This window comes from Cupressus sempervirens, chromosome 5 (assembly GCF_028749045.1).
Source record: "Cupressus sempervirens isolate cs-2001-9-10 chromosome 5, ASM2874904v1, whole genome shotgun sequence".
Lineage (NCBI taxonomy): Eukaryota > Viridiplantae > Streptophyta > Pinopsida > Cupressales > Cupressaceae > Cupressus > Cupressus sempervirens.
The window spans coordinates 893,684,182-893,704,127 of NC_143122.1; the positions used below are offsets into that span (position 1 = coordinate 893,684,182).

Consider the following 19,946-nt stretch of genomic DNA (forward strand, 5'->3'; position numbering starts at 1 on the left):
TTTGTCACTACTTGAGTTAATAGTAGATGGTGAGTATTGATCATCATCATCATCATCATCCTTTGACATAGTATTACATGCATAACTTACTTTGTTCCTTTACTTATTTCCCCTTTCTAGCTCTTCAAGTCCTTATCTATAACTTCTGTCATGGGTCCTCTTTCCCATTAAATGCGTGGGCTTTGCCTCTTAATCTTGAGTAATCAGTCAATTCTTTCATTCTTAATAGAATTCATAGCTAGATTCTCCATGGCTACATTTCTTCTTGGTTGCTACAATTATTTCTTTTGGAATGAAGATTTTGTAAGAAAATGATATACAATCATAGTTTTATCTAGTCCAATCCTTTAAGCTTGTGATTGAACCCATAGATGCACAAAAGCATTGAATTCTAGATATTATGGATGAATAGCATTAGATCTATCAAGTGTTCCCTAAGGGGGTGTAACACCCCTTAATGAACACTTTATGGTTGTAATATGTCCCAAGGGGTCATAAAGGGGCAAGATAATGTCCCTTTTGAGAAGTTCTAGGACCCCTTTTGGCCCCTTTTGACAATTTATAAGGATTAAGCATGTGATCTAATACTATTCTTCTACCAGATCTAGATTTCAACCGTTTTGCAAATCTATAGGCTCAATCGTATACCTAAAGGATTTTCCAAGAGAAAATTGTGGTTGTATATCAACTGATTACAACATGTTTAGTTGAGGATAATATGTTGCAATGATTAAGAAGAAAACTGGCTTTGGAGAGTCTAGTTATGAATATTGTTAAGAATGAAACTATTAATGAATTACTCAAGATTAAGAGACAAATCCCACCTGGTTAATGGAAAAGAGTAGGAATATCTTCTTGGACCCATTATAGAAGCTACAACTAAGGTCCTAGAGGTCTAGAAAGGGGAAAACAATGAAAGAAAGAAGAAAGATATGCATGTGAGCCTATGTCAAATGATGATGATAATGAATACTAACCATCTACTAGTATCTCAAGTAGTGCCAAAAGATCTTTAGTTCACATGTACTTATAAATAAATTTTAAGGGGATCTTAAGGGTTCCTCATGTCCCTTTTGACACACTAGGACATTGATGACCACCTTTGATACATTAGAGGCAACAAGTCTCTAGAAGCACTTATATTTGTCAATGGAGGAGATGCACCCATTGGATCTGCAATAATGTTAGATATTTCATCTTAATTGATGCCACTGGCTTTGAAGCATTCTCCATACTAGACCTTCTTATCCTTTTATAGTACCTGCATGAAAACAAAAATCTAAAGTTCAGTGGTAATCTCTATGGATACCTTTAAAGAAGGTGCAATGAAATATGACTTAACATGATCCTATAAAAAAGGTATACGAGGGATGAAAACATATGAAGTATTCTAGTTATCAAAGACCATAGAAAAGCTGACTTGATTCAAAAAAAATTGTATCTTGACTTGATACCTCTATCCATCTCTAGTATACACTATTCTTAATCTATATCTTGCCAACTAAGGGATTTTTTTAACTAGGATTTAATGGTTGTGTAGAATCTTCATGAGAAATTAAAAAAAAAAAAAAATTTATTTCACATAAATAATAGTACTTAAAACAAATTGACATTAATTTAAAAACCATTTATCACATTAACATGGAGAGTCATAGCTACATATTCATGTATACAAGAGATAAAACAATTAAAATTTATTAAATTAAGTGTACCACATTAGATAATGATGGCTACATTCCATGCCCTCCAAATCTAGTGGTAGCGGCATATTGATAGGCTCTGATGATTCATAAGATTTTTGAGATTGGGAATTCCTAGTTAACATTCACCTTGGTTACATTTAACACATAAAATTCATGTGAGCCTATGTTAGATGATGACAATGAATATTCATAATCTAATAGTAGCTCAAGTAGTGATAGAAGGTCTTAAGTGCACCTCCAACTACTAGAATGTCATAGAAAAGTTGTGATGAAGATTGTACCTCCAACTACTAGAATCTCATTGAAAAGTTGTTATGAAGATGGTAACTCCAACTAATACATGCTATTATGGAAAATTGGTGATAAATATGGAATCTACAAAAATTGAATGTCATGGAAAACATGTGATGAAGATGACACCTCCAACTAATAGACTATCATGAAACACTTGTCATAAATATGGCACGTCCAACTACTAGTCTTTCATGGAAAACTTGTTATAAAGATGGCACCTCCAACTACTAGTCTTTCATGAAAACTTGTGATGAGGATGAAATTTGGCAACTACTTGACTATCATGGAAAACTTGTGATGAAGATGGCACCTACAACTACTAGGCTATCATGGAAAAATTATGATGAAAATGACACCTCTAGCTACTATACTATCATGGAAAACTTGTGGTGAAGATGGAAACTCTAGCTACTAGCCTATCATGAAAAACCTATGATGAAGATATAACCTCCAACTACTAGAGTATCATGGAAAACTTGTGATGAAGATGGCACCTCCAACTACTAGAATTTCATGAAAAAATTGTGATGAAGATGACACCTAAAATTGCTAGTCTTTTATGAAAATTTTTTGATGATAACGACACCTACAACTACTAGGTCCTATCTTGCAAAAATTATGATGAAGATGGCACATCCAACTACTAGACTATCATGGAAAACTTGTGATGAAGATAGAACCTCCAACTACTAGATTATCATAGAAAACTTGTGATGAAGAAGACACCTCCAACTACTAGACTATCATGGAAAACTTGTTATGAAGATAGAACCTTCAATTATTAGACTGCCATGGAAAACTTGTGATGAGGATGACACCTCTAGATACTAGACCATCATGGGAAACTTGTGATGAAGATGTCACCTAAAATTACTAAATTGTCATAGAAAACTTATGATGAAGATGACACCTACAACTACTAGGTCCTCTCATGGAGAAATTGTGATGAGGATGGCACCTCCAACTATTAGGTCCTTTCATGGAAAAGTTGTGATGAAGATGACACCTCCAACTACTAAATTGTAATGGAAAACTTTTGATGAAGGTAGTATGTCCAACTACTAGACTTTCATGGAAAACTTCTAGCAAAAAGATGACACCTCCAGATACTATAATATCATAAAAAATATTATCTTCTTTTTTCAAATTAAGGGGGAAAGAGAGAGAGAGATTGATGATATTATAGTATTTTATTTACGATTCCTCAGCTACCTCCGACGTTGTCATCAACACTATAATTTATGTGCTCTCTACTAAATATAATGTAGTTAAGATAAAATAGCGATAGACATTAAATTATAGTTAAAAATATTATATTTGACTGGCATGGATAGTTTAGTGTGAACAGAGGTATCTACTAATATCAACTGAAAGAATTACAATTCAGTGTGAAAAGAGGTATGTATTAAAGAATATCTTAAAATGCTTATTATTTTAGTGCACATAAGTATAAAAGCAACTTTGACTAATTCAAGTTACCTATGTAAACAGAATATCTATCTTGAAATCTTTAATTAAAAAGGTACCCGAAAGTAAATATAAATCAATATTGACCATTCAATCAAATAATAGACCCCGTAAATATAGAATTTAGAACCCAATCTTCTCATGTGAGCTTAAATTCAAATGGATTTCACTACATGTGGAAGGATGTTATCTTACTACAAGTTAACAATATCCCTTCATCTACAAATTTCAGATTACTGCAAATTAATTTAATTACAATTGTGGGAGTCATGACCAATAGTAATCTAAATATTCTTCCCAAACAATTATTGCACCCTAATAATGTCAGTCACTAATATTTTACCAAATTCAGCACGTTTTATATATTGGGTTAAGAAAAGACTTAACAGTAGAACAATAACGAAGAAAACACAGCACGTTCGAGTGACAACAATATTAAAAACAACTTGATCAGAGTCACATTCCCATGTCCAAAATGAGGGAAAACTGTTTTAGAATTATTTTGGTTGATAGTTGTTGGACATGAAAAGCTCTTCTTATAGACATGTCAGTTTTGATAGTGTGGACAGTTTTTCGTTCATTTTTCAATAATTAGTAATCAATTATAGGTTTTTGGTTTAATTTATCTATTTATGTGGTTGCTTGGTTTTCTAATGAGGTTGCTTGGTTTTTTAATGAAAGTAGTATAAAAGGAGGTTATTTAACATTTGGTGTGGTTGCTTGGTTTTCTAATGAGGTTGCTTGGTTTTCTAATGAAAGTAGTATAAAAGGAAGTTATTTAACATTTGGTGAAAACATTGAGAAATATTAATAGTATTAGCAAATAAGTAAATAAGTATTGTAGTGCTAGCAAGGGCACAATGAAAGCGTCAGTAGTAGCATTGAGAAGGAGAAATTGAGAGATTGCCAAAAACAGTTTATGGATCTCTTAATTTTTTGAAGATTGCCAAAAGAAGTTTATGTATCTCTTAATTTACTAAAATTTAGTATAAATTCATTATCAACATTATCGATTTTTCCTTAGGAGATTTTCCACAGATGATTTGTCTAAAAATTTAGTGTTCATTGTATTGTATATATTTTCTGTTGTTTTATTTGTGAAGCTGCAACTGTATTATTTTTCATTGTTTGTTCTGAATTAATTTTCAGCAGTCAAGTAATCCATGTAAGATTAGATATTAATAATTAGTAGTTGTAATAGAATTATATTGTTGCATAGTATGAGACCTAAGTTGAGGGTAGAAAAGGTTTAGCATAGGAAAAGAAAGAAAATTAATGGTTTATAAAATCTGGTTCGAACTCTTCAAAATTATTAGTTATTTTATCCTTTGAGAGATCAGGATAAATTAGATGGAGTCTCTAATTTTGATGTCTAGAAAGCCATAATTTCTTTATTGTTAGAAGAGAATGATATGAAGGAATATGTGATTAGTATTGTAGTCATACCTACAGATCCAACATAACTCTTAGAATACAATAAGGATGATGCCAATGTAAGGAGGCTAATCCTTGATGTTGTCAAGGACCATATAGTGTCACATATTCCGAAGTTAAATAGAAGGAAGAATATGTGGGATGCCATTTGTAATCTATTCTAGAATGCTACCACTAATTGAAAGATGAATCTCAGGGAAAAGTTAAAGAATACCTAGATGAACAAGGGTGAAGGCATTGTTAGTTTTAGGTAGCTTTGATAGCTATTCATCTATATGTGATTAATTAATAAATATTTGTTAATTAATTGACTCCTTTTACAAACAACTAGTAACCTATTGTTTAGGTTGTTTTAATCAAGAAGGAACTAGAAACTTCTTGGTTAGGTTGTTATCAAGAAGCAAATAGAAACTTATTTGTTAGTTTTTCTTGATCAAGAAACAACTAGAAACCTCTTGGTTAGGTAGTATAAAAGGGGGTCAAGGGAGACATTTGGTGAACAAAATAGAGGAACACAAGTTGTTAGCAAATGAGTTTACGATGATAGCAAATAGTCTTGTAGTGTTAGCAAGAGCACAGTGATAGCATTGGGGATAGAAGTAGGGAATATCAACAAGAGAAATTAGGAGGTTGTCTAAATTTTGCCAATGAGAGGCAAGAAATTTTGTCTAAAAATATTGCATTCTTTCCATCTGCAAAACTAGTTTTCCTTAGGGGTTTTTCTAGGGGCAATTTGTCTAAAAATATTGTGTTCTTTGTGTTGTGAATTTATTTTCGTATATTATTGGTGAAGTTGTAGTTGTGTTAGTTTTTGATATTAACTATGAATTTAATTTTGATAGTTTAATAATCATTTATGATAGGAGATTAATAAGTAGTGACTACAATAGTGTTAATTTTCACATGGTATTAGAACATTGTTAAGGGTAGAAGAGTTTTGTCTTAGGAAAGAAATTAAAGATCTATATAACCTCATGTGATCTCTTTAGAATTATTATTACTTTAATCCTTTGAGATGGCTTCAGGTGGTTTGAGAGATCAGGACAAATTGGATGGTGCCTCAAATTTTGGTATGTAAAAGGCCATAATTTCTTTATTGCTAGAAGAGAGTGGTATCAAGGATTATGTTACTAGTGTTGTATCTATATCAATGAATGCAACATAGCTTGAAACATATAAGAAGGGTGATGCCAAGGTAAGGAGGATTATCCTTGACGCTGTCAAGGATCATATTGTTCCACATATCTCAAAGCTAGACACACCGAAGAAGATGTGGGATGTAATTTTGAATCTGTACTAGAATGCTACCACAAATAGGAAGATGATTCTTAGAGAGAATTTGAATAATACTTGGATGAACTAGGGAGAAGATGTTACACGTTGCCTCACTAGGCTTAGGCTTGTCAAGGATGATTTAGTAGTTGTTGGAGATAGTCCTAGTGATGATGAGCTAGTGAGGATAGTCCTAAATGAGTTTTCTATGAAATGGAGTGTCTTTGTTCAAGTTGTTAGTGGATAGATACCTTACCAAGTTGGGATCGACTATGGATTGATTTCACTCAGGAGGAGTTTAGACTAAGTTTTGTCAATGGGACCAATAAGAGTAAAAAAAAGTGAGGTGAAACAAGAGAACACTGCCATAGTAGGGAAAGGGAAAGCAAAGAAGGGATCTAGCAAAGGATCAAATTCACAAATTTAGAAGAAGAAGAAGAAGAAGAAGGACCTTTCTAAGGTCAAGTGTTTTGGATGTCACCAGTATGGTCACTATGTCAGTGATTTCCTAGAAAGGAAGAAGGAAAAGAAGCAGGTGGAAGCTTCAACAAGTGCAAAAGAACTCTCTAATAGACTAGAAGATGAGTTTGCACTTATAGCTTGTATGGTGAGCTCAACCTCATAGACTATCTAGTATATAGATATTGGGGTGTCATTTCATATGATAGGAGTTAAAGAGTACTTTGAGGAGAACACCAATATCCAAATTTCTATTTGAAACTTGTCCACACTCAACCCAATTGGGAAAGGGACTATTCAGTTTCAGAGGGAGAATGGAAAGATAATTCTAGATCAAGATGTGTTGCATGTGCTAGGCTTAGGTATGAATTTGATTTCTATATCTATTCTTCAAGATAGGGGGTATAATGTACTCTTTAAGACTTGGGGGAGGCACTAAGAAGTATGCTTGATGCCCTTAATTCTGTCAAAGTTAGATAAAGAGACAAGATTTCTACTTAAAACTTTGGCTAAAACAATAAAGAGACAAGGGGATAGGGGGTCACCTTGATGAAGACCTTGAGAGGAAGAGAAGAAGTTACCTAGGGCACCATTAACCATCATCGAGAAGGTAAAAAACATCACAACATTCTTAAAATTCTTAGGACCCTCTCATTAAAACCAAGTTTGGGGAGAATGGCAAACAAAAAGTCATGCTTGACCTTATCATAGGCTTTAGAAATATCAAGTTTAAGGGTCATACCTAGGTTTTTAGATTTTTTCATCGAGTGTATCACCTCGTGGGTAGTTATGACCGTGTCAAGAATTTGTCTTCTAGGCACAAAGCCATTCTAATGAGGACTAATGAATTTGTCCAAGAGAGGCTTGAGGTGATTCACCATAACTTTAACAAAGATTGTATATATAGTATTACAAAGGCTGATGAATCTGAAGTCTTCCATCCTTTAGGGGTCCTCAATCTTAGGAATGAGAACAATGAAGGTTTGATTGAGTTCCTTGAATAGATTAAAGTAGCCGTTCTAGAATTGTTAACTTTTAACTCTTTTTAAAAAAACATTGACTAGCATTAAATAAGTTATGACTTGAATATAAATTTATTATAAAAGTCATTTTCAAAAATTAAAGTTATATACACTTAACGACTAGCAACTACTCAAATAGACACGTGGTTGAACCCAAAAAAACCGCAAGCTGTCATGACTTTTATTTGAAACAATTAGAACTTACATATTGACATATCTACACTAATGCATTTTGACTAAAACCAAAATACTATATTATGATCTACAAACTACTCAATTATAAAAACTAGATGCTAATTGACTTTGATTCTCACATGAAACAATCACAATAATTGCCAATCTTGTCATAGAGAAAGACCTTACAACCATCTCAGTCTAATGATAGTGGCTAGAAATCAATGAAAAGAACTAGGAAATAAATTTCTAACAGTTAAATCTTGATAACACACAGTTAAATCCTGATAGCAATATCACAATAGAAAATAAATTTCCAACAAGATTCATGTGAGAAGACCTAACGATATCGTCTTAGGTAAACGTCCATTCCAAGTTGAACGTGAACATCTACTTTTCCACCCCGCGTTATGTCTAGACCGAAAAGTAACGCGTCTTGACCCAAATGTTCATTAAATTTGAACCCGGGCAGAGAACATTGTTCATGATCTTTGTGAGGGATAAAACTACAACAGGCAAGCAGGAAAAACTAGGTTAAGATGAATAAGGAACTCTTTCGTGCTTTGGAAACTGGTCATGTTGAGGCCATTAAAATTTTACATAAACAGAAGTCGAGTGTTCTGCTTGGCGTTACATTCGAGGGAGATACTCCTCTGCATATTGCTGCGAGGGAAGGTCACTTGCCTCTTGTTGAGTGGATTCTTCAAGTGAAACCCTCTTTCGTTGGAGCTCGGAACAACGATGTCAATACGCCACTCCACGAAGCTGCTAAATATGGTAATTCAGAAATAGTCAGAATTCTCCTTCGGCACAATCAGAGTTCTGCCTACCATTACAATAAGTTCAGAGAGACTGCTATGATAATGGCCTCCAAATATGGCCATGTAGAAACACTCGAAGTTTTGTGGGAAGCCAAGGAATACAATGACGCATACGAAACGCAGAAATCTCTTAGATTGGCAGCTTACGGAGGATATTCGGGTAAATATGATTATCATTTATGAATTTCATATAAATATTATGTTTGTGTTTTAATCTGTTTTTTAAGTCTCGGATTTCAAAAAAGGCCTCTGGTTATGGTTGTCTTCTAGATAGAATGCATCAAAAGTTTTTTTTTTGAGAAAGTTCAGATTTTTAAATATAGTGATTTTTTAATAAAATATTAAATTTTTATTTATTATATAAATCATACAAGATCATTAAGAATAAATGGTAAAAATTTCAGAAAAAATTCATTGTGTTTTAGATTTTTAATTTTAAACAAAGATGCATTTTATCTGGGGGCTGAATAATCTCCAGACAAAACACACTAAAAGAAAAGTCAAATTTCACAGTGATTATTTTTTAAATTTTTGCTATTTTTGGCTTCAAACCATGCAGATTCAAATTTTTTGCTGTTTTAAATAAAAACCATGCAAATCATGAGCTGAAAATTTTAGAAAAATCCACAATGTTTTAAAATTTTAGCCAAGGATGCGTCTAGAGTTTAGCCACGTCAGCAGCTTCAGACACTCACATAAAATAATTGAAAAAATAATTGAAAATCGTTTCATATTTTGACTTTTTGATTTTTCACATTTCGTTTTGTTGTTGATTGACTGCTCGTTAGCTGTGTTTTATCTCTTGGAAATATATTGTAATTAGAATTTTGATTCCTTAAAAATATTTTTCAACCATTAATCAAATATTTTAGATATCCTCACAAATAAAATTATTTGTGAGACAGATATAGTGAAGGTGATAATTGGCAAAGCCATCAAACCCCGGCCGTTGATATTCCATTGCCCATTAGCTGCTCTGCTTGATAAATATACAGGTAATCTACAGATTATTTGTTCAAGTTGAATCAAGTAGTAAGTTTGGAGATTGCATGAAATGTACTGCTAATTCCAGTAACTAAATTTGGACAGATGTAGCGAAGGCCATGCTTCATAACACTATCAAATACAGTTTTCTCGATGGTTTCTCCGATGATATTGAAAACAGAGGAGCGACACCTGATCTGCATGCAGCAGTTCATGGAGGAAATGTTGAGATTGTAGAGGATATGTTGGATTCTCGTGCATGGAATAACAAGTTAATGATAGAAAAAGATGAGTGTGGAAGGTGTGCAATACATGTAGCTGCCATGAAAGGAAATTGGAACATAATCAATGAATTTATGCGCCGATGGCCAGACTGCATTCAAATCAGGACTTCAGATCATAAGTCTGTTTTACACTTGGCTGTGGAATATAATCAATTTGAGATTGTGCAGAATCTACTGTTAAATGAACGACCTGAAAAAGTCCTACAGTTGGTGAGCTTTGACCATGATCTTTCTCATAATACAACATTACATTTGGCAGCCAAAGGCGGAGCGGGTCCACAGGTTTGATATCCCTTTCTTTCTCCTTCATTATTTGGGTGTTTTCCAATTGCTTTCTTCTTCTAAATAATTTTTTTACCATTATCTCTTCTTTTTCCTTTACTTGCGCAAGAGCTCAACAGGTTATACTCTTCAGCAAGGTTACACCCTCGGGCGTTTATATTATATTGTTGGTTTCTATTCATTAATTTTATATTTTTAACTAAGATTCATCAAATTCAATTTTACTTCATGTTTGAAGATTTCTATTTATTGTAGTGACTTAAGTTTTAATCTTATTTATAAACTTTTTAATCTAAACTAATAGGATATTTATAAAAAATTATACAAATTTGAATAAAGATATTACAAAAGTTTATTTATCCTTTAAACTATACAATGAAATTATAATCCATGTTTAAATAACATCACAAAAATATAGGACTTATAGACTTAAACTTCATAGTTGACAAGATTTCTACTAGTCATATTAAAATTTAACAACCTCGGAAATACATAGCATTAATTAATCTTCCTAATTAGGCACAAACTTCTATTCATGTTATTTAGCATCACTATATATTGATTTGGAGCTGTAATTTAAATACTAGATTGAGCTCCACTAATCTAGAGCCCAAATAATTTGATGCTATGCAATGTGAAAGATTTAGTTAATAAATTTTTCAATCTTATGAAGACGACATGTGGATAGAGTTTTCTAGGCATGTCTTCTATATCCTTGACTTCTAAAAAAACTCAAAATTAATTTTAAAACTTGTATGGACAATGCTAGTAACTAGAGAAATTTTGTGAATAGTAATGTGGTTTTGGAGGATTGAATAGAGGAATTAAATTGAATAACATTTTGTTCTAGACTGAATAGAGTAATGAAACCATGTTTTGAATTTGTGCATTCTTTTTGGATTTCAAGCTTTAATTTTTTAGGGTTTAAAAAATTGTTTAATTTTAGTGTTCTTGTTGTCTAGTTTTGTATTGCTAGTAAGAAAATAGCTATTAGACTGAAGAAGTTCTCTAAATTGTGCATACTGATTTGTGTGGACCTATTGGCATTGAAAGTTATACTGGTGAAAAATTCTTCATTCTTTTTGTTGATGATTATTCAAGAATGATGACTATCATGTACCTAAGAGAGAAATTAGAAGCACTTGAAAAGTTCAAATGGTATTTGGCCAAAGTAGAAAAGGAAACAGGCAAAAAACTAAAATGTTTAAGATCTGACAGAGGTGGTGAATTCATTTCTCATGAGTTCAATAACTTTTTCATTGAAAGGGGAATCAAAAGATAGGTTTTAGCACCTAGAACACCTAAGCAAAATGGAATAGAAGAAAGAAGGAACAAATCTATCATGGATTGTGCAAGAACCTTAATGATTGAGAAAAGCATTGCTATCAAATACTGGAAAGAAGCTATTAGCACTGTAGTTCATACCTTGAACCAAGTATAGCTGAAAAAGGACTCATTCAAAACACCCTATGAGTTGTGGTATGGCTAAAAACCCAATGTAAGTTATCTAAAAGTATTTGGAAGCAAATGTTAGATTATGAAAATATCTAGAAAAGGTAAATTTGATGTAAAAAGTGATGAAGGAATAGTTTTGGGATACTCTTGCAAAAGAAAAGCATATAGATGTTTGAACTTATCTACTCACAAAATCATAGAAAGTGCACATGTGAAAGTTGATGAGTTTGCAACAAGATCTAAAGAAGAAAGCAAAAGGGTACTTGAAGACTACAGGAGATTTATTTACCTTGAACCTGATACAATGCCAAGTATACCTATTAATCAGGAATCCTCAACTATAGAGTCTTTAGTTATAGAGTCACAGGAAGTTCAAACTAAGCTAATGCCTCCCGAGTTGCAAGAACCTGAGTTGCAAACAGAAGCTACCAAATCAACATCTATCGAACCCGAGCAAACAAATCTAGAACAAGAAGTTGAGATACAGAAGGATAATAATGGAATTCATTCAAATGGAAAGGAGCCTATGTTAGTCAAGTATGTCAGGAAGCATTATGCACCAGATCAAATTATAGGAGATAAATCAGAAGGAACAATGACAAGAAGTAAGTTGAAAGGCACTTGTTTACTTGCTTATTTTGAACCTAGAAATGTCAAAGATGCACTAGATAATGAAAGTTGGATTGAAGCTATAAATGAAGAAATAAAATAGACAGAGAAAAAAAAAAGGACTCTTGTACCTAGACCCAAAGACAAAAATGTGATTGGAACTAAGTGGGTATTTAGAAACAAGTTAAATGAAGATGGTAAGGTGTCAAGGAATAAAGCTAGACTGGTATGCAAAGGATACTCTCAAGAAGAATGTGTAGACTATGGAGAAACTTTTAGTCCTATTGCAAGGTGTTAGAACCTTACTTGCATATGCTACATTCAAAGGATTCAAAGTTTATCAGATGGATGTCAAGTCAACATTTCTCAATGGCATATTGGATGAAGAGGTATACATTGAACAACTTGAAGATTTTGTTGATCCAGACAAGAAGGACATGGTCCAAAAATTGCATAAAGAATTATATGGTCTGAAACAAGCCTCTAGATCATGGTATGAAAGATTGCATAACTATCTTATTCAAATTGGTTTTCAAAGAACTAATGACAACAATAGTTTGTACATAAAGGAAGGACCAAATAAAAAAATTGTTTTGGCAAAAATATTTGTAGATGATACTTTGTTCAAAGGAAATGATGATCTTTGTGAAGAATTTTCAAAAAAAATAAACAAGGAATTTGAGATGTCAATGTTTGGTGAAATAAACTTCTTTGTTGGTCTTCAAATTCAATAGAGTAAGAATGGCATCTACATCACTCAATCTAAATACATCAAAGAGATACTGAAAAAGTTTGGTATGGAAGACTACAAACTAGTTGGGACTCCTATGTGTACTAGATTAAAACTAACCAAGGATGATGAATCAAAGGAAGTAGACTAGACATTGTATAGATCTATGATTGGAAAGTTGCCTTTGACCCAGGTAGTAGTGAACAATCTTAACCCAGGGTGCAATTTTACCCCAAAAAGTTGACCCTAACATGCACTACTTTGATGAAAACTCTATTCACAAGGGTATCCAAATCTAAACTCCAATTTGATGTATTGTACCTATACCTACAGGAAAAATAAATTTTAATTTTGGATGGAGGGTTTTCCTTGATCAAGCCCCATTTTTTAATCAACCTTGAAATGTAATTAAAATTACAATATATATAAATAGAGTAAATGGAACTATTCACCAAGTGCTTATCTTAAAATCATTGCGGAGGATTCTAATCCTTGAATCCACAAGTGCAAATGCTCCAAATGAATGTAGGATGTCTCAAATAAATGGCATTAGATCTTCAACACCAATCCTAAATGGATCTTTGCATAGGAAAAGGCTCAAATGAATGTGGATGAAGAAATCTTCAGAAAGAGGTCTCCAAGGAGATTGAATCCTTAAATGGCTAACAACATATCTTATTGATGAATTGGATCTTGAATACTTGAATGCTTGATAATGAATTGTCCAATATATCTTCCTATGCCTTGGATAGTAGATATTCACTTCCTAGGGCGGAAGCCCTAGCCTGGTTGGCTAAATCTTCCCTATTGCAGGGGGTTGGTCATGAGTTCTAGTCTCCCCTGTCCCGATGGTATGGGTGGACATGTCATTCCAGTGCTACCAGTCACGTTAAAATTTTTACCTAGTGTACTGCAATTTATAGGGCGGGGGGGGGCATGCTACACCTGATTCCTGTAGTCTAAAAAAAAGATATTCACTTCCTAGAATTATGGATGTGCAAGATAATGATTTATAGAAAGTGGATGTCAAAATGCAGGAAGAGGGATTCCTTATATAGAGATCTAGGGCACAAACTTCTAGAGAAGGTCAACATTAGAGAATTAAATCCAAATTAACCTTAACCCATAGAAATGGACCTAGATTAAATGTAATTATAGAGTTTACCATTATGAAACCCAAAATAGTCGACCAAAAAGTGGGAAAATGAAACTTTCCAATCTGAAATTTGAAATTTAGACCTAGGACCAAGAATGAGGTCAACCCTGCCCTAGGTCAAGGTTGGGGTCATCCATAGCCTAGGTTAGGGATGAGGGTGACCTTGACCCTTCAGGTCATCCTTGACCTAGAAAGTCAATGTCCTTAGTTTCATAGAGAAAATTGTGACAAAGAGGCTAGAAAAAGATAGAAGCATAATAGGGGAAAAACATTGAAATCCATGCAAAGACCTATTCAAGGTGCTTGACATGACCCTAGATCACTTACTCAGAGGGATAAATGCTCTTAACATGGAAGTGCTTTCATTTTAAGATAATACATTAAACCCCCACTTTAGCAAGAGTATGGACTCAATGCAAACTCTTGGTAAAGTAGATCATAATAAAAGGATAATATTATTAAAATTAAATGGAGAAAGAGATCCTCAAGTTCCTAGAGAATAAATTCTTTTTCAACTCTAAGATCACAATAAGAGAAACATCTCTAGAAAAAGAAAAATAGAGAAAGAGTGTGATTATCTTGCCCAATAAAAATTTATGTCAATTGTGAACCACACAAGGAAATAACACGACTAGAAAAGTGGAACTAAATTCCCTAGTGAAGGTGGCTACTCACTAGTCAACCCATCAAGGATTTACCCTCAAGAATATTTTATTCTATAAGAGTAAAACCAGAAAGAAAATGAGATCCAATCATAAGGAAACCTTTGACCTTAAGGGATAAAAAATTTGAAACTAGAGGGATCAAGGGATCCTAAAATATAAATCCATGCTCTAGGGATTAATCACTAATCCAAAAAGAGAGAAAAAGGATATCTTGAAAAATAATAGATGTGTATCAAGAATTACCTGTGTACAATAGGTGAGAAGAGTGTATGCCCCCCCACATTCTTTAATAGGAGAAATGTATTTAACGAAAACATAAACAACTCTATTGGTTATGTTTCCACTATGAGATGCCCTCAGTGGAAGATAAATAAAGGAAAATACCACATAAACATATAGAGAACATAGAAGGGATCTACCTGTTGTGGGATCAGTATAATCATAAGATGTGTGTGTGTGTGTGTGTGATATTATTGTAAATTAATTGACATCATTCCTCAAAGAAAGTAGAAATACAATAAAAAAGGAGGAAAGATAACATAAGAGATATGGAGAAGAATCTTTTAGGACCATGACCTAGAGACCAAAAGGAATTAGTGCTACCAAGTTGTAGATCCTAGAAGATTACAAAAAGAAATGTATATGATCAATAACACAAGTAAAATATAACATGAAAAAAAATATTGATGAATAAATATACTTATAGAGAAATAGTACAAAAAGTTTGATTCTTTTATCACCTTGCATCAATAGAGAAACATGGATCGTATAAAAGAATCTAACAACATTTAGCAAACATATCACAGGAGAAGCACAATACAATAGACAAACACACAAAAAATCTACATTAAAGGACAAGACAATAAAGCATGCCACCCACTCTCCCCATCTCATTCTATATCATTTAGGGAAGGTGGGTAACTCACAAGAGGGACTACATCCAACGTAGTAGGAATGATAGTTAGTTCCAAATAAGGATCATCTTAAGAATCACAACATTCGATACTAGGTGTAAGTGTCAGTTGTGAGGGAAGCATATTAGGTAAATCAATGTCAATAGTTTCATATTCATCATTAACATCACCAGTATCATCAAGAGTATCTTCTTCATCTAGATTAATCAAAATTGGATCGAAGATATGAATGGAATCCTCATAATCATGCATCTTAACATCATTATTAGAAACAATTCTTCTAACAAATCCTGCATAGTTGTATCCAAAGAAGGTAAAGATTTTTAAGAAAAAAATTATGAGCTTTAGCTTGAGAACGATGACTTTTACAACATTCATTACAAGATCATTTATGTTTTGTCTTATTTGAAATTTGTTGAGAACTAGGACGAGAAATCACTGGATCCTTCACAAGTTCTATAGGAGTATTATTAGGATTATTAGCAAAAGAATAAGCAATAGAAAGAGGTTGATTAATAGATGCATAAGACATAGATAAAGAAGGTATAGAAAGTGAATACAAAAGGAGGTATAGGAAGTATAGATAAAGGAGGAAAAAGTCCATGATTAAGATCCATAGGAGGTAAGATTAACTCGAGAATCTTACGATTCTTATAGGCTTGATATGAGTGAAAAAAGATGATAATGTTGAAAAGGACATGAATTAGGTAATGAAGGACAAAATAAGTCAAGTGTAGCTCAATCTTTTGGCCTATAAATGTGATATAAACTATGATTAACCATCTTCACTGCTTCATCATAAAACATTAAAGAAATTTATGAATAGGTGAAGCAACAACATGCATGGCATTTAACCATTAAAAACCAAACCAAACTTGAAATAGATCAGAAGTAGAAACAACAACAAAGGTAGCATTCACAATTTTTCCACAAAGTTTAACAAGTAAATCAATAGAACCAAATGATGGATAAAGAAAATTTTTACATGTTTGAATCCACACATCAGATGTATTATAAAAGTTAAATTGCAATCATTTCATAAAAATATTTTCTTTAGTAATAAAATTGACTAAGGATGTAGGATTAATAAGGTAACTGTGAGTAGGTATCTAAGAAATCTTAGCATAAATATAAATGAGACTATTAGGAGGTTTAATAGTCTCAGAATAATCAAAGGTAATGAAAAGTTCCTGAAGTCTTTTATTCTTAGGTTATTGGTGAGGTTTAGGTTGAGTATTCAATTTAGGCTTAGATTTTAGTAGATATTGCATCTGGGGTTGAGGTTAAGGTGGAGATATAGATTGAAAAACATGCCCCACTTGATTAACAACATGATTAAGATCATCCATCTTTGAGGCATATACAATATGCATAGAAGATGGTTGAGCAATAGTATTTTTATCATATGAAGGTAAAATATTCGTATAGATTTGAAGATTTTGATTAGGAGGAGAAACATAGTTATTCCCATTACCATAAAAAATATCAATAGATAAGGAATTAGAGTCAATTAAATCATGAACCTTATGTTTTAAAAAGAACATTTCTTAGTATGGTGACCATTCATACAATCATATTGACAAAAATCTTTAGGATCAAAGGATTTAAATGCAATCATAGCAAGTAAAATAGGTTGAATAGGAGGTAAAGTAATCATATTAGTTAACAACCTATTTATAATAGAATGTAGAGATTCAGAAGGAGGAGTAAAAGTATGATTTAATCAAAAAGCAATGGATGAAAAAGTGGCATTGTGAGATGCAACAACAACTTGATCAGAAACTACACTTGGTTGTTTGTTTATCTTGAGACAGGATTTTAATTTTTTAAATTTATTAGGATTGGGAAGAGAAACACTTTTATCAATAGGAACAAGAGCCATTGGAGTGTTCATCTTGTAATTGATAAAGATGTAGCATTGCACAAAGTTGTTGAAAATAGGTAAATTTAGTGAGAAGAATCTTATCTCTAATATCCTTTTACAAATTTGAAATAAAAATACATTGAATATCAATATCATGAATAGGATAGGAAATCGAAGAATGTAAATGCTTAAATCTACCAATAAATTTAGTCAATTTTTCCTTACCACTTTGTCTTCAATGCATCAAATCAGTCAAAGACACTTGCAGGTTAATGTTGTTTTGAAATTATTGAATAAAAAAATTAGAAAGTTGTGGACATAAATTGATAGAATAAGGAGGCAAGGAACAAAACCATTGTAAGGCCTTGTTGCAAAAGGTTCTAGCAAACAAATTAGGTGAAATCCTATGGTCATGAGCATAATCACTACAAAGGATTTGAAATGTTTTAACATGGTGAACAAGGTATCCCTTACCATTGTAATTGTCAAGATGAGGCATATTGACTTGTTGAGAAATGGGAGTATGAATGATATCCGAGGACAAAGGACTTCTCATGTCGCATGTAGGAATACTCAATTTATTTTGAGTCAAGGATGCAAGTTGTTGTTATAAAGATGACATAGTTTGAGCCAAACTAATAAGTGTAGAATAATTAGAGGAAATAGAAGGAATAGAAACATTAGAAACACTAGCTAAAGTATATGAAGCTATAGGAGTGGAAGACACAACTGGAGGAACACTAGGAACTAGAGTTGGCAGAGGATTAGAATAAGTAAAAGGAGCATTATGATAAGAAGGTTGTGATATAGGAAGGGACACAAGAGGAACACTCGTAGGAATAGAAGGAACCATTGTACTCACCAAAGAATGAGTATACGTAGGAGTAGTAGGTAAAAGAATAGAAGAAGGTTCTACACCAGTGATAAGAGGAATCAACCCTAAATCTTGATCTTCTCAAGAGCTAAACATTTAACATTTGAATGCACAAGGTGAGTAATACCGTGCAAGAGGTTAACACCTTGATCACTATCATGAAGAACTCTCTTAAGAGACTATATAGCTTTCTTGCATAAGCCAATTACCAATTTTATCAAGCTTTGTTGAAAGTTTTTCAACTTGTTTAGTAGGGACCCTTAAAGAATCATCTTAATTATGAGATGAGTGAGAAGAGTTTTTCTCCATAATAGGATTAAAACCATGATTATTTAAATTATCATTTGAAATCCTAAGGAAAGGAGAAGAAAACTCAAGAACAAAGGAACCCATAAGTCTATGACTTTGTCTAACCGAAATACTAGAAGTAGGACTAGAAGTAATAAATCTCATAAAACAATGCACTACAAATGAACCAAACTTGGAAAACATAAAGCATTAATATTTTTGTATATCTGAAATATATATGCAAGAGAAAGAAATCTAATTAGCATACAAGATTTAACATAAAGACAAATCTAACACCACAAAACATAATAGGGCATCTAATTACAAAAAAGAAAAGAGGGTAAGCATGTCATTTCACCAAAGTGAATAGACAGAAATAATGAATAGGTGAAAATAATGGAATAGGGTGTGTATGAGATAGAATAGAATATGAATATGATGTGAAGGGGAATATAGGACCTATCCTTAACCCAAATTCTCAAAAGGAATGATCCAAATTGATTAATCACAAATAAGTGATCAATGCATAAATGAATCAAATGATAAAGAATACGAAGAAAGGAGGAAATCCTATAATCTACTATAGAAAGTATACACTTGAAATATTGAATAAACAGAAGAAAAATCTAGAAAATACTAATTTCTAATGTTTGTGTATGGTTTTGGGTAATTCTGCAACCTACTATAGATTAGAAATGTCAAGACAAAGAAAACCCAGAAAACTTTTGTCCTTCTGAGGGTAGGCTGACCTTGACCCAAATAGTGGGGCACAATCTTACCCCAAAAAGTTGACCTTGGTTTGCACTGCTCTAACAAAATTTTTGATCATAGATCCTAGAAGTTCAGGGAAAAAGGTATCTAAATATGAACTCCAATTCATTATCATGTACTTATACCTACAATAAAAATATTTGTTTTTGTTTGGATGGAGGTTTTGCCAAGTTGGTCAAACCCAGTTTGGAATGAACTTTCAAATATAATCAAATATATATATATATATATATGTCTATGTATATATATATATATGTGTGTGTGTGTGTGTGTGTGTATATATATATCTATGTATACATATATCTATATATATATATATATATATGTGTGTGTGTGTGTGTGTGTGTGTGTGTGTGTGTGTGTGTGTGTGTGTGTGTGTGTGTGTGTGTGTGTGTGTATATATATATATATATATATATATATA

General features: G+C 32.6%; 1 protein-coding gene across 1 annotated transcript; it reads left to right on the forward strand.

Annotated features, from left to right (window-relative positions):
• The first annotated feature begins 8,364 nt into the window (after positions 1-8,364).
• Positions 8,365-10,202, forward strand: LOC149558807 (uncharacterized). The gene is made up of 3 exons (XM_089831057.1): positions 8,365-8,806; positions 9,552-9,641; positions 9,736-10,202. Exons 1-3 carry the CDS (start codon positions 8,365-8,367, stop codon positions 10,200-10,202), a joined length of 999 nt encoding a protein of 332 aa, XP_089687183.1.
• The last annotated feature ends 9,744 nt before the right edge of the window (positions 10,203-19,946 follow it).

Bases quoted from the DNA above. Each gene is read 5' to 3' on its own strand.
- LOC149558807 (XM_089831057.1), top strand. From the start codon at position 8,365: ATGAATAAGGAACTCTTTCGTGCTTTGGAAACTGGTCATGTTGAGGCC. The intron at 8,807-9,551 runs GTAAATATGATT...TTTGTGAGACAG, and splicing joins AGCTTACGGAGGATATTCGG to ATATAGTGAAGGTGATAATT. The intron at 9,642-9,735 runs GTAATCTACAGA...AAATTTGGACAG, and splicing joins TCTGCTTGATAAATATACAG to ATGTAGCGAAGGCCATGCTT.